At 73.5% G+C, this 20,634-nt stretch overlaps 4 protein-coding genes and 1 long non-coding RNA gene across 6 annotated transcripts in view; 4 read left to right on the top strand and 1 right to left on the bottom strand.

Moving 5' to 3' along the window:
* LOC142073856 (far upstream element-binding protein 2-like) overlaps positions 1-2,155 on the top strand; it is a 2,900-nt gene extending 745 nt beyond the window's left edge. Inside the window, 6 exon segments of the mRNA XM_075134080.1 lie at positions 193-498; positions 576-693; positions 781-867; positions 989-1,135; positions 1,138-1,185; positions 2,130-2,155. Coding sequence (XP_074990181.1) covers positions 193-498; positions 576-693; positions 781-867; positions 989-1,135; positions 1,138-1,185; positions 2,130-2,155 — 732 coding nt within the window.
* Positions 2,156-2,930: 775 nt separating this feature from the next.
* LOC142073931 (uncharacterized) lies at positions 2,931-4,337 on the top strand. The gene is made up of 2 exons (XR_012670497.1): positions 2,931-3,101; positions 3,885-4,337. It is a non-coding gene; the product is annotated as an uncharacterized LOC142073931 (long non-coding RNA).
* Positions 4,338-4,627: 290 nt separating this feature from the next.
* On the top strand, positions 4,628-10,569 carry GTF2F1 (general transcription factor IIF subunit 1). The gene is given in 17 exon segments (XM_075134231.1): positions 4,628-4,680; positions 5,175-5,237; positions 5,390-5,436; positions 6,045-6,117; positions 6,787-6,980; positions 7,560-7,675; positions 7,678-7,729; positions 8,417-8,514; positions 8,517-8,594; positions 8,671-8,815; positions 8,899-8,960; positions 9,067-9,137; positions 9,139-9,187; positions 9,284-9,357; positions 9,438-9,573; positions 10,109-10,238; positions 10,303-10,569. Coding segments are annotated over 16 exon segments (1,542 nt in total). The 5' UTR covers positions 4,628-4,680; positions 5,175-5,225; the 3' UTR covers positions 10,508-10,569.
* Positions 10,570-12,310: 1,741 nt separating this feature from the next.
* On the top strand, positions 12,311-12,766 carry PSPN (persephin). The gene has a single exon (XM_075134079.1). It carries the CDS (start codon positions 12,311-12,313, stop codon positions 12,734-12,736), a length of 426 nt encoding a protein of 141 aa, XP_074990180.1. The 3' UTR covers positions 12,737-12,766.
* A 34-nt stretch (positions 12,767-12,800) lies between these two features.
* Positions 12,801-20,050, bottom strand: ALKBH7 (alkB homolog 7). 2 transcript variants are annotated; one of them, XM_075134066.1, is made up of 7 exons: positions 19,878-20,050; positions 18,344-18,614; positions 17,508-17,580; positions 16,108-16,264; positions 15,740-15,892; positions 14,751-14,961; positions 13,828-13,957 (listed from the first exon to the last, which is right to left on the bottom strand). In XM_075134066.1, exons 2-6 carry the CDS (start codon positions 18,585-18,587, stop codon positions 14,761-14,763), a joined length of 828 nt encoding a protein of 275 aa, XP_074990167.1. In that variant the 5' UTR covers positions 18,588-18,614; positions 19,878-20,050; the 3' UTR covers positions 13,828-13,957; positions 14,751-14,760. The 2 variants fall into 2 exon arrangements, with proteins under 2 accessions (XP_074990166.1, XP_074990167.1); XM_075134065.1 differs by lacking the exons at positions 14,751-14,961; positions 15,740-15,892; positions 16,108-16,264; ... (1 more) ...; positions 18,344-18,614; positions 19,878-20,050 and adding exons at positions 12,801-12,892; positions 12,985-13,103; positions 13,175-13,299; positions 14,148-14,627 and having other exon boundaries at positions 13,787-13,957.
* Positions 20,051-20,634: the final 584 nt, after the last annotated feature.

Here is a 20,634-nt window from a genome sequence, read left to right as displayed (position 1 = left end):
CCCTCCCATTCTCCTAGTCTTCTCTATCCCCCAAAATAGCCCTCCCCCCCAAATACCCCCTCCCCCCTCAAATAGCCCCCTCCTTCCAAAAAATAGCCCCTCTCCCCCCAAATTACCCCCTCCCCCCAAATAGCCCCCTCTCCCCTCAAATAGCCCCTCCTCCCAAAAATAGCCCCCTCCCCTACCTCTTAGCCTCCTCCCCTACCTCTTAGCCTCCTCCCCTACCTCTTATCCCCTCCCCCCAAAAGTAGCCCCCTCCCCCCCACCCCCAGCCCCCCCCAGCCCCTCCCCCCGCCGTGTGCCCCCCCCCGCTGCCCCCTGTCCCCCCCTCCCGCAGGCGGGGAGAACGTCAAAGCCATCAACCAGCCAGACGGGGGCCTTCGTGGAGATCTCCGCCAGCTGCCCCCCAACGGGGACCCCAACTTCAAGCTCTTCATCATCCGCGGCTCCCCCCAGCAGATCGACCACGCCAAGCAGCTCATCGAGGAGAAGATCGAGGTGGGGGGCACCCCAAAAAACCTCCCCTCCCCCCGTACCCCCCCCAAACAGCTGACCCCCCCCTCTCCCCTCCGCAGGGCCCGCTCTGCCCCGTGGGGCCGGGGCCGGGGCCGGGGGGGCCGCCGGGACCCGCCGCCCCATGGGACCCTTCAACCCGGGACCCTTCAACCAGGGCCCGCCCGGAGCCCCCCCGCAGTGAGTATCAGGGGGTTGGGGGGGCTGGGGGGGCTCCCCCTTTTCTCGCAGCCCCCCTCAGCCCCCCCCTTCCCCTCTCTCTCGCAGCCCCGGAGGCCCCCCCCCCACCAGTACCCCCCCAGGGCTGGGGCAACACCTACCCCCAGTGGCAGCCGCCGGCCCCCCACGACCCCAGTGAGTACCCAGGACACCCCCCCCTCCCCCAAAACCTCACTTTAGGGGGTCCCACCCCCCTTTTTACCCTCGCTGGGGGTCTCCCCCACCTCACCCTGCTTTTTTTTGGGGCCCCCCCCAGGCAAAGCGGCGGCGGCGGCGGACCCCAACGCCGCCTGGGCCGCCTACTACTCGCACTACTACCAGCAGCCGCCGGGGCCGGTGCCGGGGCAGCCCCCCGCCCCCACCGCGCCCCCCGTCCAGGGGGAGCCCCCCCAGCCCCCCCCCGCGGCCAGTCCGACTACACCAAGGCCTGGGAGGAGTACTATAAGAAAATAGGTGGGTGCACCCCGGGAAGGGGGGGGGGGGGCTCCCCAGGGACCCCCCTAACTGCCCACGGGAGGCTGAACCCCCCGGGGAGCCCCCAGACTGCCCCTGGGGACCCTGAACCCCCCTGGGGAGCCCCAAACTGCCCTGGGGACCCTGAACCCCTCCGGGGAGCCCCCGAACAGCCCCTGGGGACCCTGAACCCCCTGGGGAGCCCCCAAACTGCCCATGGGGACCCTGAACCCCTCCGGGGAGCCCCCGAACAGCCCGTGGGGACCCTGAACCCCCCTGGGAGCCCCCAAACTGCCCATGGGGACCCCTGAACCCCCCGGGGAGCCCCCAAACTGCCCATGGGGACCCCTGAACCCCCCCGGGGAGCCCCCAAACAGCCCCTGGGGACCCTGAACCCCCCCGGGAGCCCCACACTGCCCCTGGGGACCCTGACCCCCCCCGGGGAGCCCCCACACTGCCTCTGGTGACCCTGACCACCCCGGGGAGCCCCAAACAGCCCTGGGGACCCTGAACCCCCCTGGGGAGCCCCCAAACTGCCCCTGGGGACCCTGACCCCCCCGGGGAGCCCCCACACTGCCCCTGGGGACCCTGAACCCCCCTGGGGAGCCCCCAAACAGCCCCTGGGGACCCTGAACCCCCCCGGGGAGCCCCCAAACTGCCTCTGGGTGACCCTGACCACCCCGGGGAGCCCCAAACTGCCCATGGGGACCCTGACCCTCCCCGGGGAGCCCCCAAACTGCCCCTGGGGACCCTGACTACCCTGGGGAGCCCCCAAACAGCCCCTGGGGACCCTGAACCCCCCGGGGAGCCCCCAAACTGCCCCTGGGGACCCTGACCACCCTGGCGAGCCCCAAACAGCCCCTGGGGACCCTGAACCCCCCTGGGTGACCCTGACCACCCTGGGGAGCCCCCTAACTGCCCCTGGGGACCCTGAACCCCCCCAGGGAGCCCCCACACTGCCCCTGGGTGACCCTGAAACCCCCCCGGGAGCCCCCACACTGCCCCTGGGTGACCCTGACCACCCTGGCAAGCCCCAAACAGCCCCTGGGGACCCTGAACCCCCTGGGGAGCCCCCAACTGCCCATGGAGCCCCCAAACTGCCTGTGGAGACCCTGAAGCCCCACCTTGGGAGCTCCCAAGCTGCCCATGGGAACCCCTGAACCTCCCCAGGGATCCCCCCAACTGCCCCTGGGTGACTCTGACCACCCGGGGAGCCCCCAGACCACCCATGGAGCCCCCAAACTGCCCCCAGGGACCCCCCCAACTGCCCACGGGGAGACTGAACCCCCCCGGGGAAGCCCCCAGGCTGCCCGTGGAGCCCCCAAACTGCCCATGGAGACCCTAAGCTGCCCTGGGGACCCACCAAACTCCCCACGTGGACCCCAAAGCCCCTCCCCGGGGGGGGTCTCTCTGAAACCCCTCCTGCTCCCCCAAACACCCTGGGACCCCAAGTTTCTTGGGAGAGCTCCAACCCCCCCTGTGGAGCCCCCAAACTACCCTGTGGAGCCCCCAAACTGTCGCGGGGGGGGTCCAGACCCCCCCAGAACTCCTTGCAGTGCTGGGGGGGGGGTCTTAACGCTGCCGCCCCCCCCAGGCCAGCAGCCCCCAGCAGCCGGGGCCCCCCGCAGCAGGACTACACGAAAGCCTGGGAGGAATATTACAAGAAACAAGGTGAGCCCCCCCCCCCCACTACTGCCCCACGTCTGGGGGGTCGGGGGGACGCCTCCCCCTCCTCACGGCCCCCTTTGCCCCCCGCAGCGGCCAAGTGGCACGGGGGGAGGCCCCGGGGCCCCCCCCGGCCCAGCCCGACTACAGCGCGGCCTGGGGCCGAGTACTACCGGCAGCAGGCGGCCTACTACGGACAGACCCCGGGGGCCGCCGGGCCCGCGCCCCCCCCCACGCAGCAGGGACAGCAGGTACGGACCCCCCGGGACCCCCCCGCGCCCCCCGGGACCCCCCGGGACCCCCCTGGGGTGGGTGGGAGGGGCGGGTGCTGGTGGACCCCCCCCACGCAGCAGGGACAGCAGGTACGGACCCCCCGGGACCCCCCGGGACCCCCCCTGGGGTGGGTGGGAGGGGCGGGTGCTGGTGGAGCCCCCCTCGCCCCATAGGGTGGGGGGGTCAGTGTGGGTGTATCCCCCCCAGAGCCCCCCGACTCGCTGGGGGGGGGGAGCTGGGGGGGGCAGCGGTCCCCTCCCTGTGCCCTAAACCCCCCACACACACACCGGGGGTCAGTGCTGCCCCCGGGGTCCCCCCAATGCACCGGGGGTCAGTGCTGCCCCCCGGGGTCCCCCCAATGGCACGGGGGGGTCAGTGCTGCCCCCCAGAGCCCCCTGGGGTCCCCCCAATGGCACGGGGGGGTCAGTGCTGCCCCCCAGGGTCCCCCCAATGGCACGGGGGGGTCAGTGCTGCCCCCCAGAGCCCCCCGGGGTCCCCCCAATGGCACGGGGGGTCAGTGCTGCCCCCCAGGGTCCCCCCCAATGGCACGGGGGGGGTCAGTGCTGCCCCCCAGGGTCCCCCCCAATGGCACCGGGGGGTCAGTGCTGCCCCCCGGGGTCCCCCCAATGGCACCGGGGGGTCAGTGCTGCCCCCCGGGGTCTCCCCAATGGCACGGGGGGGTCAGTGCTGCCCCCCGGGGTCCCCCCAATGGCACCGGGGGGTCAGTGCTGCCCCCCCCACCCCCCCCTCTCTCCCCGCAGGCTCAGTGAACCGAATGTGAACCCCCCGTCTGTGACCCCTTTTGTTTTTGGCGAGCGGCCGCGGCCGGCCGGGGCGAGCGGCCCCCCCCACCCCCACCCCCCACCCCGCGGGGGGGGGGCTTCAACACCCCCCTCCCCCCCCCTTCCCCTCCCCCCGCCGCTCGGAGAAACCACCCGAATCGCCCCAAAACTCCTCGGGATCGTCGCCGGAGCCCCCGGCCCCCGCTCGTAGGTAGAGTCGAACATTCCTCGGAGCCGCCGGAGCCGGGGCCCCCCCCGGGCCCCCCCCGGCCCCCCCCCGCCCCCCGGGGCCCCCCGGCCGCTCCCTCGCCGTGTCCGTTCCAGAGGAGATCGAAAAAAACGACAACAACCCCCACCAAGGACAATTGTACGCTCAGTTTTTACTTTTTACCGCTTGTTTTTAACTTCACAAATAAATGAGAACAAAACTCCCCCGCCTCCGCCTGTCCCTGCCCCCCCCCCGCTTTGGGGGCAAATCGGGGGATTTCGGGGCCCGCCGGGTCCTTCAGTAAAGCCGGGGTTTGGGTAAATCCGGGCGGTTTGGGTCTCCCCGGGAGGGCTGGGGGGGGCCCCAGGGTTGGGGTGATTCAAGGGCTTTGGGGGTTCGCCCCCTCCGCGCTCTTTGGGGTGAAAAAGGGGTTTTTCGGGGCCGGGCCGCCGCCGTTGCTATGGCGACGCTTCCGCGGGGCGGGGCTCCGCTTCCGGTGGCGCGAGGAACTTCCGGTCCTGCGCAGTGCGGGGCCCGGAGCGGGCAGGCGGCAGCAGCGCATGCGCGGTGGGGCCTAGGGGGGCTCCGGGGGGCCCTATAGGGGTCTGGGGGGTCTCTATAGGGGTCGGGGGGTCCCTATAGGGGTCTGGGGGTCTCTATAGGGGTCCGGGGGGCTCCTGGGGCCCTTAAAGAGGCACCTGGGGCCATGGGGAGGTTGGGGGGGGCTGGAGTCTCTGAGGGGGCTCCAGGGGCGGGAAGGGGCCCTACAGGAGTTTGTGACCGTGGGGGGTGCTGTGGGGGGACGTATGGGCCCTATAGGGACCTCTGGGGCCGCGGAGAGGGGGTCTGGAGGCCTTATGGGGCTCCCGGGGCTGGGGGGGCTATAGAAGGTCCCGGGGGGCCTAAAGGGGGGCCTGGTGCCGTGGGGGAGCCTGGGGGGGGGCAAAAAAGGCCCTATAGGAGGTCACGGGGGGTCTATAGGGGCTGGGGGGGCGGTTCCCGGGGAGGGGGGGGGAGCTATAGGGCAGGGCAGGACCTTCACCCCCCCCGCCTCTCTCCAGGACCCTCCTGAGCCTCATCTGGGGGTGCCCGTTCCCCCCCCCGCCGCAGGGATGGCCTCGCTGGTGAGTGCTGGGACCCCGGGACCCCTCAGGGGACCCCCGGCCCCCCGCCGGGGACCCCCCAGAGACCCCAGGGACCCTCAGGGACCCCCGGACCGCCCATGGGACCCCCGCGGACCCCCCAGCACCCAGCCCACCCTCCGCTCTCCCCGCAGGGCACCAGCAGCCAAATGGTCACCGAGTACGTGGTCCGGGTGCCCAAGTGAGTCTGGGGGGGCCGGGGGGGCTCGGGGGGTGTCGGGGGGGGGTTGGGGGTGTCAGGGGCTCCGGGGGAGTGTCGGGAGGTTTGAGGGGTGTTGGGAGGCCTCGGGGGTGCCAGGGGACTCAGGGGGGTGCCAGGGGGCTTGGGGGGTGTCAGGGAGGTTTGGGTGCCAGGGGGGCTCGGGGGTTTCCAGGGGGGCTCGGGGGGTGCCAGGGGACTCAGGGGGTGCCAGGGGCTTGGGGGGTGTCAGGGGGCTCGGGGGGTTGTCAGGGGGGTTTGGGGGGTGTCAGGAAGGGTTTGGGGGTGCCAGGGACTCAGGGGGGTGTCAGGGGGCTCGGGGGGTTGTCAGGGGGTTTGGGGGGTGTCAGGAAGGGTTTGGGGGGTGTCAGGGGGGCTCGGGGGGTGTCAGGGGGGTTTGGGGGGTGTCAGGAAGGGTTTGGGGGGTGTCAGGGGGGCTCGGGGGGTGCAGGGGGCTCGGAGGGTGTCAGGGGGTTTGGGGTGTCAGGGGGCTCGGAGTGGGTTCAGGAGGGGCTCAGGGGGGTGCCAGGGGGCTCGGGGGGTGCCAGGGGGCGGGGGCGGGGGCGCCGGTGACGGGCTCTGTGCCGCAGGAGCAGCACCAAGAAGTACAACATCATGGCCTTCAACGCCGCCGACAGGGTCAACTTCAGCACCTGGCACCAGGTGACGGGGACATGGGGGGGCACGGGGGGCACGGGGGCACGGGGGGCATGGGGGGACACGGGGACACGGGGGGCACGGGGGGGCACGGGGGCATGGGGGGACACGGGGGCACGGGGGGGCACGGGGACACGGGGGGCACGGGGGGGCACGGGGGGGGCATGGGGGGACACGGGGACACGGGGGGCACGGGGGGGCACGGGGACGGGGGGACACGGGGACGGGGGACGGGGGGGACATGGGGGCGGGAGGCAGAGGGGGGTGAAGGGTGGCCGGGTTTGGGGACAGGGGGATTCTGGGGTGACAGGCCTGGGGGCGGGGGGGGCCTGGGGACAGCTGGGGACAGCGGGATTTGGGGATGGGGGATGTGGCGGGATTTGGGGACAGCGGGACATGGTGGGATTTGGGAATGGGGGATGTGGATACAGTGGGATTCAGGGATGGCGTGACTCGGGGCCAGGGGGTTTGGGGACAGCGGGATCTGGGGACGCGGGTGGGGGGATGTGGGGTTTGGGGACACGCGGGGTTGGGGATGCAGGGTCGGGGATACGGGGTGGGGATGCAGGTGGGGGTGCGGGGTTTGGGGACGCGGGGTGGGGGCGCGGGTGGGGGCGCGGGTGGGGCGCGGGTGGGGGCGCGGGGCGCGACGCCGGCTCTGAGCGGCCCCCGCAGGCGCGCATGGAGCGGGACCTGAGCAACAAGAAGATCTACCAGGAGGAGGAGCTGCCCGAGTCCGGCGCCGGCAGCGAGTTCAACCGGCGGCTGCGGGAGGAGGCGCGGCGCAAGAAATACGGGATCGTCCTGCGGGAATTCCGGGCCGAGGACCAGCCCTGGCTGCTGAGGGTCAACGGGAAGGCCGGGCGCAAGTGAGCGGGGACAGGGATGGGATGGGGATGGGATGGGGACAGACTGGGAATGGGGATGGGAGTGGGGATGGGGATGGGATGGGGATGGGATGGGGATGGGATGGGATGGGATGGGGACAGACTAGGAACGGGGATGGGATGGGGATGGGATGGGATGGGGATGGGATGGGATGGGGACAGACTGGGAACGGGGATGGGATGGGGATGGGATGGGATGGGGATGGGATGGGATGGGGACAGACTGGGAACGGGGATGGGATGGGGATGGGATGGGGATGGGATGGGGACAGACTGGGAACGGGATGGGATGGGGACAGGGATGGGATGGGGATGGGAATGGGGATGGGATGGGGACAGAATGGGAATGGGGACAGGAATGGGATGGGGATGGGAACAGGGATGGGATGGGAACAGACTGGGAATGGGGATGGGATGGGAACAGAGTGGGAATGGGGACAGGGATGGGGTTGGAGACAGGGATACTGGGACCGGCCTGGGACAGGGATGGGGGCAGGGGGGTGGGGCCAGGCTGGGGAGGGGGGCGGGGGGTGCGGGCAGCGGTGCCAGCGTCCCCCGCAGGTACCGGGGGGTGAAGAAGGGCGGCGTCACCGAAAACGCCTCCTACTACATCTTCACCCAATGCCCCGACGGCGCCTTCGAGGCCTTCCCAGTCCAGCACTGGTACAACTTCACCCCCTGGCCAAGCACCGCACCCTGACGGCCGAGGAGGCCGAGGAGGAGTGGGAGAGGTCAGGGGGCGCGGGGGGGCGGCCCAGGGCCCCGGGGGACCCCCCAGAGCCAGGGGACCCCCTGGAGCCGCAGGGGACCCCCCAGAGCCACAGGGGACCCCCCCAGAACCAGGGGACACCCCAGAGCTGGGGGGGAAGGTGCTGGGGACACGTCCCAGAGCCCCAGGGACCCCCCCAGAGCCACAGGGGACCCCCCAGATCCACAGGGACCCCCCCCAGAGCCAGGGAACACCCCAGAGACAGAGGGGGATGTCCTGGGGCTGGAGGGGACACGTGGGGACAGCAGGGTTGTCCCAGAGCCCCGGGGGACCCCCCAGAGCCCCGGGGGACCCCCCCAGAGCCAGGGGACACCCAGAGCTGGGGGGAAGGTGCTGGGGACACATCCCAAAGGCCCAGGGGACCCCCCCAGAGCCCCAGGGGACCCCCCCAAAGGCCCAGGAGACCCCCCAAGAGCCCAGGTGACCCCCCCCAGAGCCAGGGACACCCCCAGAGCCCCAGGGGACCCCCCAGAGCCCCAGGGGACCCCCCAAAGGCCCAGGAGACCCCCCCAGAGCCCCAGGCGACCCCCCCAGAGCCAGGGGACACCCCAGAGCTGGGGGGCGGGTGCTGGGGACACGTCCCAGAGCCGGCGGGGACGCCCCGTCGCCCCGAGGGGGGTGACACGGCCGGTGGTCCCCTGCCCCCCAGGCGGAACAAGGTGCTGAACCACTTCAGCATCATGCAGCAGCGGCGGCTGCGGGACCAGGACGAGGAGGAGGAGGAGAAGGAGAAGAAGGCCAAGAAGAAGGGGGGGAGCTGAAGATCCACGACCTGGAGGACGACCTGGAGCTCAGCTCCGAGGAGAGCGAGGGCAGCGAGGCCGAGGGTGAGCGGGGGGGGGGGTTTAGGGGGGCCGCGCCGGCGCTGAGACCCCCCCCCCAAAATCTCCGATCCCCCCCCAGGGGAGAAGGCGCCGAAGCCGAAGAAGAAGGCGCCGGCGGGGAAGAAGAAGAAGAAGAAGAAGGGCTCCGAGGACGAGGCCTTCGAGGACAGCGACGACGGGGACTTCGAGGGGCAGGAGGTGGATTACATGTCCGACGCCTCCAGGTAGGCGGGGGAGGGTTTGGGGGGGCGCGGGGGGGCCCCCAGTGGTGCCCCCCCCCCCACCGCGGCCCCGCTCTGCCCCGCAGCAGCTCGCTGGAGGAGGAGGTGGGGAAGCCCAAGGTGACGAAGGAGGACGACGGCCCCAAAGGTGGGGACGGGGACAGGACCCCCCCCTCCTCGTGCCGGGGGGGGCCCCTTGGGGGGGGGGTGCCACCCCCCCGGTGCCACCGTCGTGTCCCCCCCGTCCCCCCCAGGCATCGATGAGGCGAGCGAGAGCAGCGAGGAGAGCGAGGAGGAGAAGGCGGCGGAGGAGAAGGAGGAGGAAGGAGGAGGAGAAGAAGGCCCCGACGCCGCAGGAGAAGAAGAAGAAGAAGGGTGAGCGCCCCCGTGTGCCCCTGCCCCTCCCCGGACAGCGTTTTTGGGGTGAAACCGGCCAGAAATGGGACTGATGGTGCCCCCCCCCCCCCCCAGACAGCAGCGACGAGTCGCAGACCTCGGAGGAGAGCGACATCGACAGCGAGACCTCCTCCGCCCTCTTCATGGCGGTGAGCGGGGCAGGGGGGCCCGGCACCCCCGGGGGGCGTGGGGGGTCCCCGGAGCCCACCCTGACCCCTCCTCCCCCCAGAAGAAGAAGACCCCCCCAAGCGGGAGCGGAGGGGCTCGGCCAGCAGCTCCGCGGGGCAACAGCCGGCCGGGGACGCCAACGGAGCCCGGCAGCACCAGCTCCACCCTGCGCGCCGCCGCCTGCAAGCTGGAGCAAGGTGGGGGGGTCCCGGTGCCCCCGGCAGCCCCCAGCCCCCCCAGGGGGCTGCGAGGGCTTTGGGGCAACTCCCAGGGCTTGGGGCAAATCTGTGTCCCCCCCCGGCCCGGGGCAGCTCCTGGCACCCTGGGGTGGCTCCAGGGGACCCCAGGGCAGATCCCAGCGCCTGGGGGGGCAATTCCCAACACCTGGGGCAGATCCCAGCGCCCGGGGGGGGGCAATTCCCAGCGCCCGGGGGGGGGGGCAATTCCCAGCACCCCGGGGCAGATCCCAGCACCCCGGGGCAGATCCCAGCGCCCGGGGGGGGGGCAATTCCCAGCACCCCGGGGCAGATCCCAGCACCCCGGGGCAGATCCCAGCGCCCGGGGGGGGCAATTCCCAACACCCTGGGGCAGCTCCAGGGGACCCCCGAGCCGCTCCCAGCACCCTGGGGGGGGGAAGCAATTCCCTGTGCCCTGGATTGGGGGGGGGGGCAGCCCCAAATCCCCCCCCCAGCCCCTCCCGGGGGTCTCTCCTCACCCCCTGCCCCCCCCCAGGCCGCCGGCAGCCCCCGGGGGGGCCGGAGCCGCCGGCCGCCAAACGCCTGAAGCTGGACGCGGGGCCGCAGCCGCCCTCCGGCAAATCCACGCCCCAGCCCCAGTCCGGCAAATCGACCCCCAGCAGCGGGTGAGTAGGGGGGCGCGGGGGGGCCCCCCGGGGCGCGGGGCCCCCCTGACGGCCGCGCCCGCAGGGAGGTGCAGCTGACGGAGGAGGCGGTGCGGCGCTACCTGACGCGGAAGCCGATGACCACCAAGGACCTGCTCAAGAAGTTCCAGACCAAGCGCACGGGGCTGAGCAGCGACGCCACCGTCAACGTCCTGGCCCAGATCCTCAAGCGCCTCAACCCCGAGCGCAAGGTCATCGGCGAGAAGATGCACTTCTTCCTCAAGGAGTAGGGGCGCGGGCCGGGGACCCCCGCTTCCTCAGAGCCCCCGCTTCCTCAGAGCCCCCCAGTTCCTCAGAGCCCCCCCCCATTCCTCAGACCCCCCCCCCAGTTCCTCAGAGCCCCCCAGTTCCTCGGACCCCCCCAGTTCCTTCAGACACCCCCAATTTCTCAGACCCCCCCCCAGTTCCTCAGACCCCCCCCAGTTCCTCAGACCCCCCCAGTTCCTTCAGACACCCCCAATTTCTCAGACCCCCCCCCCAGTTCCTCAGACCCCCCCCAGTTCCTCAGACCCCCCAATTCCTCAGACCCCCCCAATTCCTTCAGACACCCCCAATTCCTCAGACCCCCCCAATTCCTTCAGACCCCCCCCAGTTCCTCAGATCCCCCCCCAATTCCTCAGACCCCCCCAGTTCCTCAGATCCCCCCCCAATTCCTCAGACCCCCCCCAATTCCTCAGACCCCCCCAATTCCTTCAGACCCCCCCAATTCCTCAGGACCCCCCCCATTCCCTCAGACCCCCCCCCCCAATTCCGGAGAACCCCCCCCAATTCTGGAGACCCCCGCCCCAGTCCCTCAGTTCCTCCCCCCCCATTCCCTCAGAACCCCCAATTCCCTCACACCACCCCCACTTCCTGAGACCTCCCCCCCATTCCCTCAGACTCCCCCAATTCCAGAAGCCCCCCACAATTCCTCAGACATCCCCCCTATTCCCTCAGACCCCCACCAATTCCTGAGACCCCCCCCTATTCCCTCAGACCCCCCCCATTTCCTGGAACCCCCCCAATTCCCTCGGATCCCTGTATTCCCCCCGGCCCCCCCCATTTCCTTAGACCCCCCCCAATTCCTCAGACCCCCCCCAATTCCTCAGACCCCCCCCAATTCCCTCAGACCCCCCCATTCCCTGAGCCCCCCCCCCCCATTTCGTGGCTCCCCGGCTGCCCCCGGGCAATAAAGACGTCGTTTGTCCCCCCCGTGTCTCTGCCGCCCACGACAGCGAGTTTGGGGGGTCCCTGGCTGCCCCCCCCCCCCCCCCCCCCCCCTTATTTACCCACCACCCCCCCAGCAGGCTGGAACACACACACACACACACCCCCCCATCCCTGTTTTGGGGAGGAATTGGGATTTTTTGCTATTTTTAGGAGTTTTTTCCCCCAGGTTGTGCCAGCTCGGCCCCTCCCCCGCTGGGTTGGAATTTCGGTGTCTGCATCGTCCCCCCCCCCCCCCAAACCGAAGGGGCCACCCCCATGTGCCCCCCCCGGGGGGGGGGTTCTGCCTCTGGGGGGGGCCCTGCTCAGCCTCCACCCCCCCGCGGGTATTTCACCCCAAAACAGCCCCGGGGGGGGAGGGGTACAGCCCCATGAAGGGGAGCAGCCCCCGCCGGGGGGGAGGGGGCCACCCCTGGGTGGGTCTCAGCCCCATGGGGGGGGGGAGAATTTCCCCCCTGGGGGGGTGCAGTATGAAGCCCCCCCGCCCCCAAACACGCCCTGGGCCGCCAGTCCCGGCGGGGGGGCACATTCCCCGCCTGCCCCCCGCAGCCGCCCTGGCACTGCCCCCCCCCAGCATTAACCCTTCCGGGGTGGGGGGGCCCCACCAGCACCCCCTCTCCCCAAGCCCCACACCCGGGGGTCCCGGGGGGCCAAACCCCCTCCATCGCCCCCCAACCCCCTCCCCTCACCCGGGGGGTCCCGCGGGGGGCGGGGGGGAATCTCAGCCCCCCCCATCTCGGGGCGGGGGGGGTTAAGCCGGGCCCCCCCCGCGCAGCCCCGGGGCCATATAAGCGGGGTCGGGGCCGGGGCCGGCAGAGCCGGGCAGGATGGCAGCGACCCCGCTCCCCGCAGCCTTCCTCCCCCTCCTCCTCCTCCTCCTCCTCCCGCCCCCCGCTCCCGCCGCCCCCCCCCAAACGGGGGGCACAGCCGGGCCCCCCCCTCGCTGGGCGGCGGGGGGGGCCCGGTGCGGGCTGCGCAGCCTGGCGGTGCGGGTGCGGGAGCTGGGGCTGGGGTACCCCTCCGAGGAGACCGTGCTCTTCCGCTACTGCGGGGGGGGCTGCCCCGCGCCCCCCTCCAACCACGGGCTGGCCCTGGCCCGGCTGCGGCCGGGGGGGGCCGCGGGGGGGGGCGCGGGGGGGGCCGGGCCCTGCTGCCGCCCCAGCCGCTACGAGGACGTCGCCTTCCTGGACGAGGGGCAGCGCTGGCACCAGCTGCGCCAGCTCTCGGCCGCCGCCTGCCGCTGCGTGGGGTGAGACCCCCCCCAAAAACAGCGCCCCCCCCCCCCAAACAGCCCCCCCGGAGCACGCCAGCCTGGCAGCGGGGGAGGGGCACTGTTTATTGGGGGGCTGCGGGGGGGGCCGTGCCCCCAATAAACGCCAAGGAGTCGCCGAGAGCGTCCGGAGTCGTGTCTGGGGGAGGGAGAGGGGGGTCAGGGGGGGCTGCGGGCCCCGGGGGAGGCGGGGGGTCCCCGAGGGGGTCCCCGGGGGGGTGGGGGGCTCACCGGGGGGGGCGTTGCGGCAGATGAGGGCGAGGCGCCGGCCCCGCGGCACCCGGCGTCCCCCGAAGAACGACTCCTCGTCCCGCAGGATCTCGTGGGTGAAGTCGTAGCGGGCGGCGCCCCTGGGGGAGGGGAAGGGGGTGTCAGTGTGGGGGAGGGGGGCTCCGGGGCGCCCCCCAATCCCCCCCCTCACCGCAGGACGTAGAGGGAGCCGGGCTCCAGCAGCAGCTCCAGCCACTGCCCGGGCGCGCGGCAGCTCACCAGGCGCAGGACGCTGGGGGAGAGCAGGGAGACCCCCGCGATGGTGCAGCCGCAGAACTGGGGGGGGGGAAGGGTCAGCGGGGGGGAGGGGAGGGGTCACACACACACCCCGGGACCCCCCCCCCAATGTTTGGGGTCTGGGGGGGCTCTGCCCCCTCCCCAGCACCGTGCAGGGTCTCTGCCTCCCCATCCCCCTCCCCCAGCGCCAGCCCCTCCCCCATTCCCATGCAGGGCCCCGCCCCCCCATCACAAATAGGGGGACACCCCCCCCCCCAGGGCTGTCCCCCATCCCCAGGGATCCCACCCCCCACCACACACAGGGGCTCCCCAGCCCCTCCCCCCACCCCACAGCGCCTCTCCGCGTCCCTCCCCCACCCCCAAACAGCCCCCTCCACCTCCCCCCTCCCCAAATGGAGACACCCCCCCTCCCCCTTCCCCACCCAGCCCCATTTCCCCCCTTCCCCCCCCCCCCCCCCCCCCGGGTCTGTCCCCATCCCCAGAGCCACCCCTCCCCCCCTCCCGCCCCCCAGGCCCCGCCCCCCACCTTGACGCTGTCCACGTGGGGGCGCACGTGCCCGCGCGGGTGCAGGTCGAGCACGTGGACCAGCGGCAGGGGGGGGCGGCCCGGGGGGAAGGCGGCGGCCACGCGCCCCAGCACCGCCCGCCCCGCCCCCCCCCAGCGCGCCCGCTCCGTCTCGCGGTACCCGCAGATGGCCTGGGGGAAGGGGCGGGACAGCGACCTCTGACCCCAGTGACCCCAACCCCCCCGTGACCCCTCGCCCCAACTGCCCCCCCCCAGCGACCCCTGACCCCCCAGAGCCAACGCCCCGCGACCCCTGCCTGACCCGGACCCCCCGGTGACCCCCGTGACCCCTGACCCCCGCGAGCCCTGACCCCGCCCTCACCCCGTCCCAGTGGTCGAACTGGTAGGGCCGCCGGCCCAGCACCGGCTCCAGCTCCCGCAGCAGCTCGGCCGCCTCCCCCGAGCTCACGAAGGCCCCGCGCACCAGGGCCAGGCCCCGCAGCCGCCGCCCCACCTCCGGGCTGGAGGCGCGGAGCAGCCCCGGGTCCGCCTCGGCCCCCGGCCCCAGCCCGGCCCCGGCCCCGAGCGCGGCGCCATCCCCGGGCCGCGGCCCCGGCCCGGCCCCGCCGCCCCCCGCCCGCCGCCGCCGCCACAGGCCGCCCGCGCGGTGCATGCCGGGAGCCGGCCGCAAGCGCAGAGCACGCCGGGAGCACAGCGCCCCCTCTCGCCCCGGAGGACTGGAGCGGGGCACGCCGGCCGCACAGCGCCCCCTCTCGCCCCGGAGGACTGGAGCGGGGCACGCCGGCCGCACAGCGCCCCCTCTCGCCCCGGAGGACCGGCTGGGCATTGCGGGCCGGGGGCGGCGGGGAGGGAGCCCGGCCGCCCCTGGAGCCCCCCAGCCCCCCCCCAAGCCCCCCCTGGAGCCCCATAGCCCCCCCGTGGAGCCCCCCAGCCCCCCCGGAGCCCCAGACACCCCCACACTCACCTGCAGCCGCTCAGGGCTGGGGTTCGGGGCCGCCCCAGGGGTCGGGGGCACCCCACGGATCAGCGTCGCCCCCCGGCTCGGGGGGGCCCCAGGGCTCGGGGGGGCCCCAGGGGTCGGGGGGGGCCCAGGGGTCGGGGGGGGCCCAGGGCTCGGGGGTGCTCAGGAAGCGCTGCCGCAGCAGGGCCGCCCGCTCCGCCTCAAACTGCTCCCACTGGGGGGGGGACAAGGGGGGACTGGGGGGGGGCAGGGGGGAGCCCCCACCCCCCCAGGCCCATGGTGGGGGGGTCTCAGCCCCATAGGGGGTCCCTGGGGTGCCCCACCCCCACGGGGGTGCCGCCTCCCAGGGAGGGGAGGAGCCCTATAGCCCCCCCCAACCCCTTCTGGAGCCCTATAGAACCCCTGGAGCCCCCCAGCCCCCGCCCCCAGCCCCCCCAGGGCTACAGGGAGGGCTGGGGGGGCGTCTATAGAGCTCCACAGGGGTCTATAGGGCTCCGGGGGGGTCTATAGGGCTCCGGGGGGGGCTGTGAGGGGGCTATAGGGCTCCAAGGGGGGCTGTAGGGGTCTATAGGGCTCCAGGGGGGGTCTATAGGGCTCGGGGGGGGGCTGTGGGGGGCTACAGAGCTCCAGGGCGGGGCTGTGGGGGGCTATAGGACTCCAAGGGGGGCTGTAGGGGTCTATAGGGCTCCAGGGGGTGTCTATAGGGCTCTGGGGGGGGGGCTGTGAGGGGTCTATAGGGCTCGGGGGGGGGGCTGTGAAGGGTCTATAGGGCTCCAGGGGGTCTGTGGGGGGCTATAGGGCTCCAAGGGGGGCTGTAGGGGTCTATAGGGCTCCAGGGGGGGTCTATAGGGCTCTGGGGGGGGCACTGTGAGGGGGCTATAGGACTCCAAGGGGGGCTGTAGGGGTCTATAGGGCTCCAGGGGGGGCTGTGGGGGCCTATAGGGCTCCAGGGGGGGTCTATAGGGCTCCGGGGGGGTCCGGGGGGTCCCCACCTCTCGCGCCAGGCGCTCGGCGGCCACGGTGAAGGCTCGGCGCTCGTGGGCGAGGGCTCCCTGCAGCCGCCGCAGCCGCCCCCGCTCCTCCTCCAGCCCCGGGGGGGGCCCGGGGGGGGGCCCCGGGGCCGCCAGCGCCGCCGCCATCGCCTCCTGCGCCACCGGGATCAGGGGGGGCCGGGGGACCCCGGGGGGGGGTCCCTGAGCCCCCTGTTACCCGCGGGCAGTGGTGCTGTGGGGTTGGGGGGTCCCTGGGGGTCCTGGGGGGTCCTGGTGCCCCCCATACCTGCAGGCTGTGGGCCTGGGGGGTCCCTGGGGGTCCCTGGGGGTCCTGGGGGGTCCCTGGGGGTCCCCGTGCCCCCCCGTACCTGCAGGCAGCGGTGCTGCAGGGCGATCACCTCCCTCCCGGCCGCCGCCTCCTCCCGCAGCCGCTGCAGCTCCTGCTGCAGGTCGGGGTCCCCCCGGGGGGGTGGGGGGGGCTGGGGGGGGCCGGGGGGCTCGGCCCCCCGACGGGGTCCCTGCTGCCTGCGGGAGGGGGGGCGCCATTGGGGACCCACGGCGTCCCTGACCCACGGTGTCCCCCCAAAACAACGGTGTCCCCCCCAAATTCAGTGACTCCAGACCCACTGCGTCCCCCCCCAGCCCCCCCAAATTCAGTGACTCCAGACCCACTGCGTCCCCCCCCAGCCCCCCCAAATTCAGTGACCCCAGACCCACTGTGTCCCCCCCCAGCCCCCCCAAATTCAGTGACCCCAGACCCACAGCGTCCCCCCCAAATTCAGTGACCCCAGCCCCACAGCATCCCCCCCAGCCCCCCCAAATTCAGTGACCCCAGCCCCACTGCGTCCCCCCCCAGCCCCCCCAAATTCAGTGACTCCAGACCCACTGCGTCCCCCCCAGCCCCCCCAAATTCAGTGACTCCAGACCCACTGCGTCCCCCCCCAGCCCCCCCAAATTCAGTGACCCCAGACCCACTGCGTCCCCCCCCAGCCCCCCCAAATTCAGTGACCCCAGACCCACAGTGTCCCCCCCCAGCCCCCCCAAATTCAGTGACCCCAGCCCCACAGCGTCCCCCCCAAATTCAGTGATCCCAGCCCCACAGCATCCCCCCCAGCCCCCCCAAATTCAGTGACCCCAGACCCACTGCGTCCCCCCCCAGCCCCCCCAAATTCAGTGACTCCAGACCCACTGCATCCCCCCAAATTCAGTGACCCCAGCCCCACAGCATCCCCCCCAGCCCCCCCAAATTCAGTGACCCCAGACCCACTGCGTCCCCCCCCAGCCCCCCCAAATTCAGTGACTCCAGACCCACTGTGTCCCCCCCCAGCCCCCCCAAATTCAGTGACCCCAGACCCACAGCGTCCCCCCCAAATTCAGTGACCCCAGCCCCACAGCATCCCCCCCAGCCCCCCCAAATTCAGTGACCCCAGACCCACTGCATCCCCCCCAAATTCAGTGACCCCAGCCCCACTGCGTCCCCCCCCAGCCCCCCCAAATTCAGTGACTCCAGACCCACTGCGTCCCCCCCCAGCCCCCCCAAATTCAGTGACTCCAGACCCACTGTGTCCCCCCCCAGCCCCCCCAAATTCAGTGACCCCAGACCCACTGCATCCCCCCCAAATTCAGTGACCCCAGCCCCACTGCGTCCCCCCCCAGCCCCCCCAAATTCAGTGACCCCAGACCCACAGTGTCCCCCCCAAATTCAGTGACCCCAGCCCCACGGTGCCCCCCAATCCCACAGCACCCCCTGCCCCCCAGCCCCCCCCACCTCTGGGCCGTCCTGGGGGCTCTGCCGGCCGCCCTCGCCCCCCCCCGGGGTGCCACACTGGGGGGCTCCGTGGCTGCGGGATGAAGGGGGGGTCAGCGCAGGTTTGGGGGGGCCCAGGTTGCGTTGGGGGGGTGGACAGTGGGGTTTGGGGGGTCCTGGGGGGGTTGAAGGGGCCCTGGGGGGATTTGGGGGCCTCAGGGAGGACCTAGGGGGGTCCAGGGCAGGTTTTGGGGTCCTGGGGGGGTTCAGGGGGACGGGGACTCCTGGTTTGAGGTTTCGAGGGTGTTCAGGGGACCCCCAGGAGGATTTAGGGGGTCTCCAGGAGGTTCAGAGGGTCCCAGGGGACCTTGGGGGTCCCAGGGGATGGTTTGGGGGTCCTGAGGAGCTTCAGGGGAACTTTGGGGGGGGGTGTGGGTCCCAGAGGGGTTCAGGGGATCCCCAGGGAGGGTTTGGGGGGTCCCAAGGAGGTTCAGGGGTCCCAGGGGAGGGTCGGGGGGTCCTGGGGAGGTTCAAAGGGTCCCAAGGAAGGGTTTGGGGGTCCTGGGGAAGTACAGAGGGTCCCAGGGGAGGGTTTGGGGGGGTCCCAAGGAGGTTCAGGGGTCCCGGGGAGGGGTTGGGGGGTCCCAAAGAGGTTCAGGGGTCCCAGGGGGGGTTTTGAGGGTCCTGGGGAGGTTCAGGGGTCCCAGGGGAGGGTTTGGGGGGTCCCAAGGAGCTTCAGGGGTCCCTGGGGGGGGCGTTCTGAATCCTGGAGGGTGTTCAGTGATCCCTGAGGAGGGTTTGGGGGTCCTGGGAGGTTTTGGGGGGTCCCGGGGGGTCCCAGGGTCCCCCCCGCTCACCGGGGTGCCGGGGTCTGCGCTGGGCCGTGCCCCCCCCGGGCTCCTGGCGGGGCTGTGCCGCGGGGCGGTGCTGGGCGCTGCCGCGCCGGGACCCCTGGGGGGGGGTCGGGGTGAGCTTGGGGGGGACCCTGGGACCCCCCCCCGGCCCCCCAGGACCCACCTGCGCCCGCTCGGCCGCCAGCAGCACCCAGAGGCGCCGGTTCTGCTCCCGCAGCCGCTCGGCCTCGTCCCGCGCCGCCGCCATGGCCCGGGCACAGGCGGCCACGCGGCCCTGCGGCACGGGGGGGGCACGGGGGGACCGTGGGGATGGGGACCCCCCCGGGGCCCCCCTGAGGGGGACAGGGAGCCCCTGGATGACAGGGGTAACCCCCCCAGGTGAGACGGGAGCCCACTGAGGGACAGGGGGACCCTTTGAGGAACACCCCCCCCCCCCAGCAGGGACATGGGGACCCCCTGAAGAACACAGGGAGCCCCAGGGGACATGGGGACCCCCCCGGGACACAGGGACCCCCTGAGGGACAAGGGGACACCCTAGGGGACATAGGAACCCCCCCAGGGACATGGGGACCCTCTGAGGAACATGCCCCCCCCCAGGGACACGGGGACCCCCCCCGGGACACGGGGACCCCCGGGACCAGCCCCCCCCCAGGGACACGGGGACCCCCCCCAGGGACCAGCCCCCCCCCAGGGACACGGGGACCCCCCCCAGGGACACGGGGACCCCCGGGGCCAGCCCCCCCCCGCTGACCTGGAGGGGCCCGAGGCGCTGGCGCAGCCCCCGCAGCTCCCGCTCCCGCCGGGCCCCCCCCGCCGCCGCCTCCCGGTAGAGGCGCAGGAGCCCCCCCAGCGCCCGCGGGCCCCCCCCGGGGGGCAGCCCCAGCGCCGCCAGCTCCTGGGGGGACACGCCTGGCACCCCCCGCCCCGGGAGCCCCCCGGGACCCCCCCGGGGACCCCATTCCCCTCTCTCGGCCTCAGAGCCCCTCCCAAACCCCATCTTGGACCCCAAAGCACCCATAGACCCCCCCCCAAGACCCCATAACCCCCATCCCGCCCCCCCCGGGACCCCATAACCCCCCCTGCCCCCCCCGACCCTACACCCCCCCATCCTGCTCCCCTGGGACCCCATAACCCCCCCCTCCCGCCCCCCCCTCCGACCCCACACCCCCCATTCCCCCTCCCCCGGGACCCCATAACCCCCCCTGCCCCCCAGACCCCGTAACCCCCTCCCCTGGGACCCCATAACCGCCCCCCTCGAACCCCAGACCCGCCCCCCCCGCCTCTTGCCTGCTCCAGGGGGGCCGGGCAGCCCCCCCCGGGCCCGTCACCGCCGGGGTCCCCCGGGGAGGCACCGGGGGGGCCGCTCGGTCGCCCTCCCCCCCCGGGGAGAGGCAGAGCCCGGCCGCCGCCGCCGCCAGCAGCGCCTCGGGGGCTGGGGGGGACCCAGGCGTCGGGACCCCCCCGGCCGGGCCGGGGGCCCCCGTGCGTGTGCCCCGTCCCCCCCCCGGGGACGCCCCCGGATCCGGCCCCCCGTTACCTGGGGAGGGGGCTCGGCCCGGGCTGTCCATGGCCCCCGCGGGAGGGACCTGGGGGGAGATGGTGCCCTGGGGGGCTCAGCTGCCCCGTGGGCCCCCCCCCGAGGGCGCTGCTGCCCCCCGACCCGCCCCGCAGCCCCCCAAGGCCCCTGGGCCCCCCCAACCCGCCCCGCAGCCCCCCAAGGCCCCTGGACCCCCCAACCTGCCCCGCAGGCCCCAAGCCCGCCCCGAAGCCCCCCCCCAAGGCCCCTGTGGCCCCCCCCGAGGCCCCTGGGCCCCCCCAACCCGCCCCGCAGCCCCCCAAGGCCCCTGGGCCCCCCAACCTGCCCCGCAGGCCCCAAGCCCGCCCCGAAGCCCCCCCCAAGGCCCCTGGCCCCCCCCGAGGCCCCTGTACCCCCCAACCCGCCCCCCGGGCCCCCCCAAGGCCCCTGGCACCCCCGAGGCCCCTGTACCCCCCAACCCGCCCCCCGGGCCCCCCCAAGGCCCCTGGCACCCCCGAGGCCCCTGTACCCCCCAACCCGCCCCCCGGGCCCCCAAAGAGCCTCCGCGCCCCCCCCCAACCTGCCCCCGGCTCCGGGCCCGGCCAGGCTCCGCCCCCCGTCGCGCAGCTTAAATAGCCCGCCTGACCCCGCCCCCCTCCTCCCATTGGATAGCGGCGGCGGCCAATGAGCGCCGGGCGCGGGGCATGTCGGGAGATGTAGTTCCTTTGGGCGGGGGCACCCATGGGGCTCCTGGGGGGCTCCTGGGGGGGGGGCTCCT

The sequence above is a fragment of the Calonectris borealis genome, chromosome 31 (genome assembly GCF_964195595.1).
Source record: "Calonectris borealis chromosome 31, bCalBor7.hap1.2, whole genome shotgun sequence".
NCBI classification, from domain to species: Eukaryota; Metazoa; Chordata; class Aves; order Procellariiformes; family Procellariidae; genus Calonectris; species Calonectris borealis.
The sequence above is the reverse complement of the archived record's forward strand: the minus strand, read 5'-3'. Positions and strand labels throughout refer to the sequence as shown.

Bases quoted from the DNA above. Each gene is read 5' to 3' on its own strand.
- PSPN (XM_075134079.1), top strand. From the start codon at position 12,311: ATGGCAGCGACCCCGCTCCCCGCAGCCTTCCTCCCCCTCCTCCTCCTC.
- ALKBH7 (XM_075134065.1), bottom strand. From the start codon at position 14,612: ATGCCCAGCCGGTCCTCCGGGGCGAGAGGGGGCGCTGTGCGGCCGGCG. The intron at 13,958-14,147 runs GTGAGGGCGGGG...CCCTTCCCCCAG, and splicing joins AGTTCGACCACTGGGACGGG to GCCATCTGCGGGTACCGCGA. The intron at 12,893-12,984 runs GTGAGCCCCCCA...TCCCTCCCCCAG, and splicing joins CTGCCGCAACGCCCCCCCCG to ACACGACTCCGGACGCTCTC.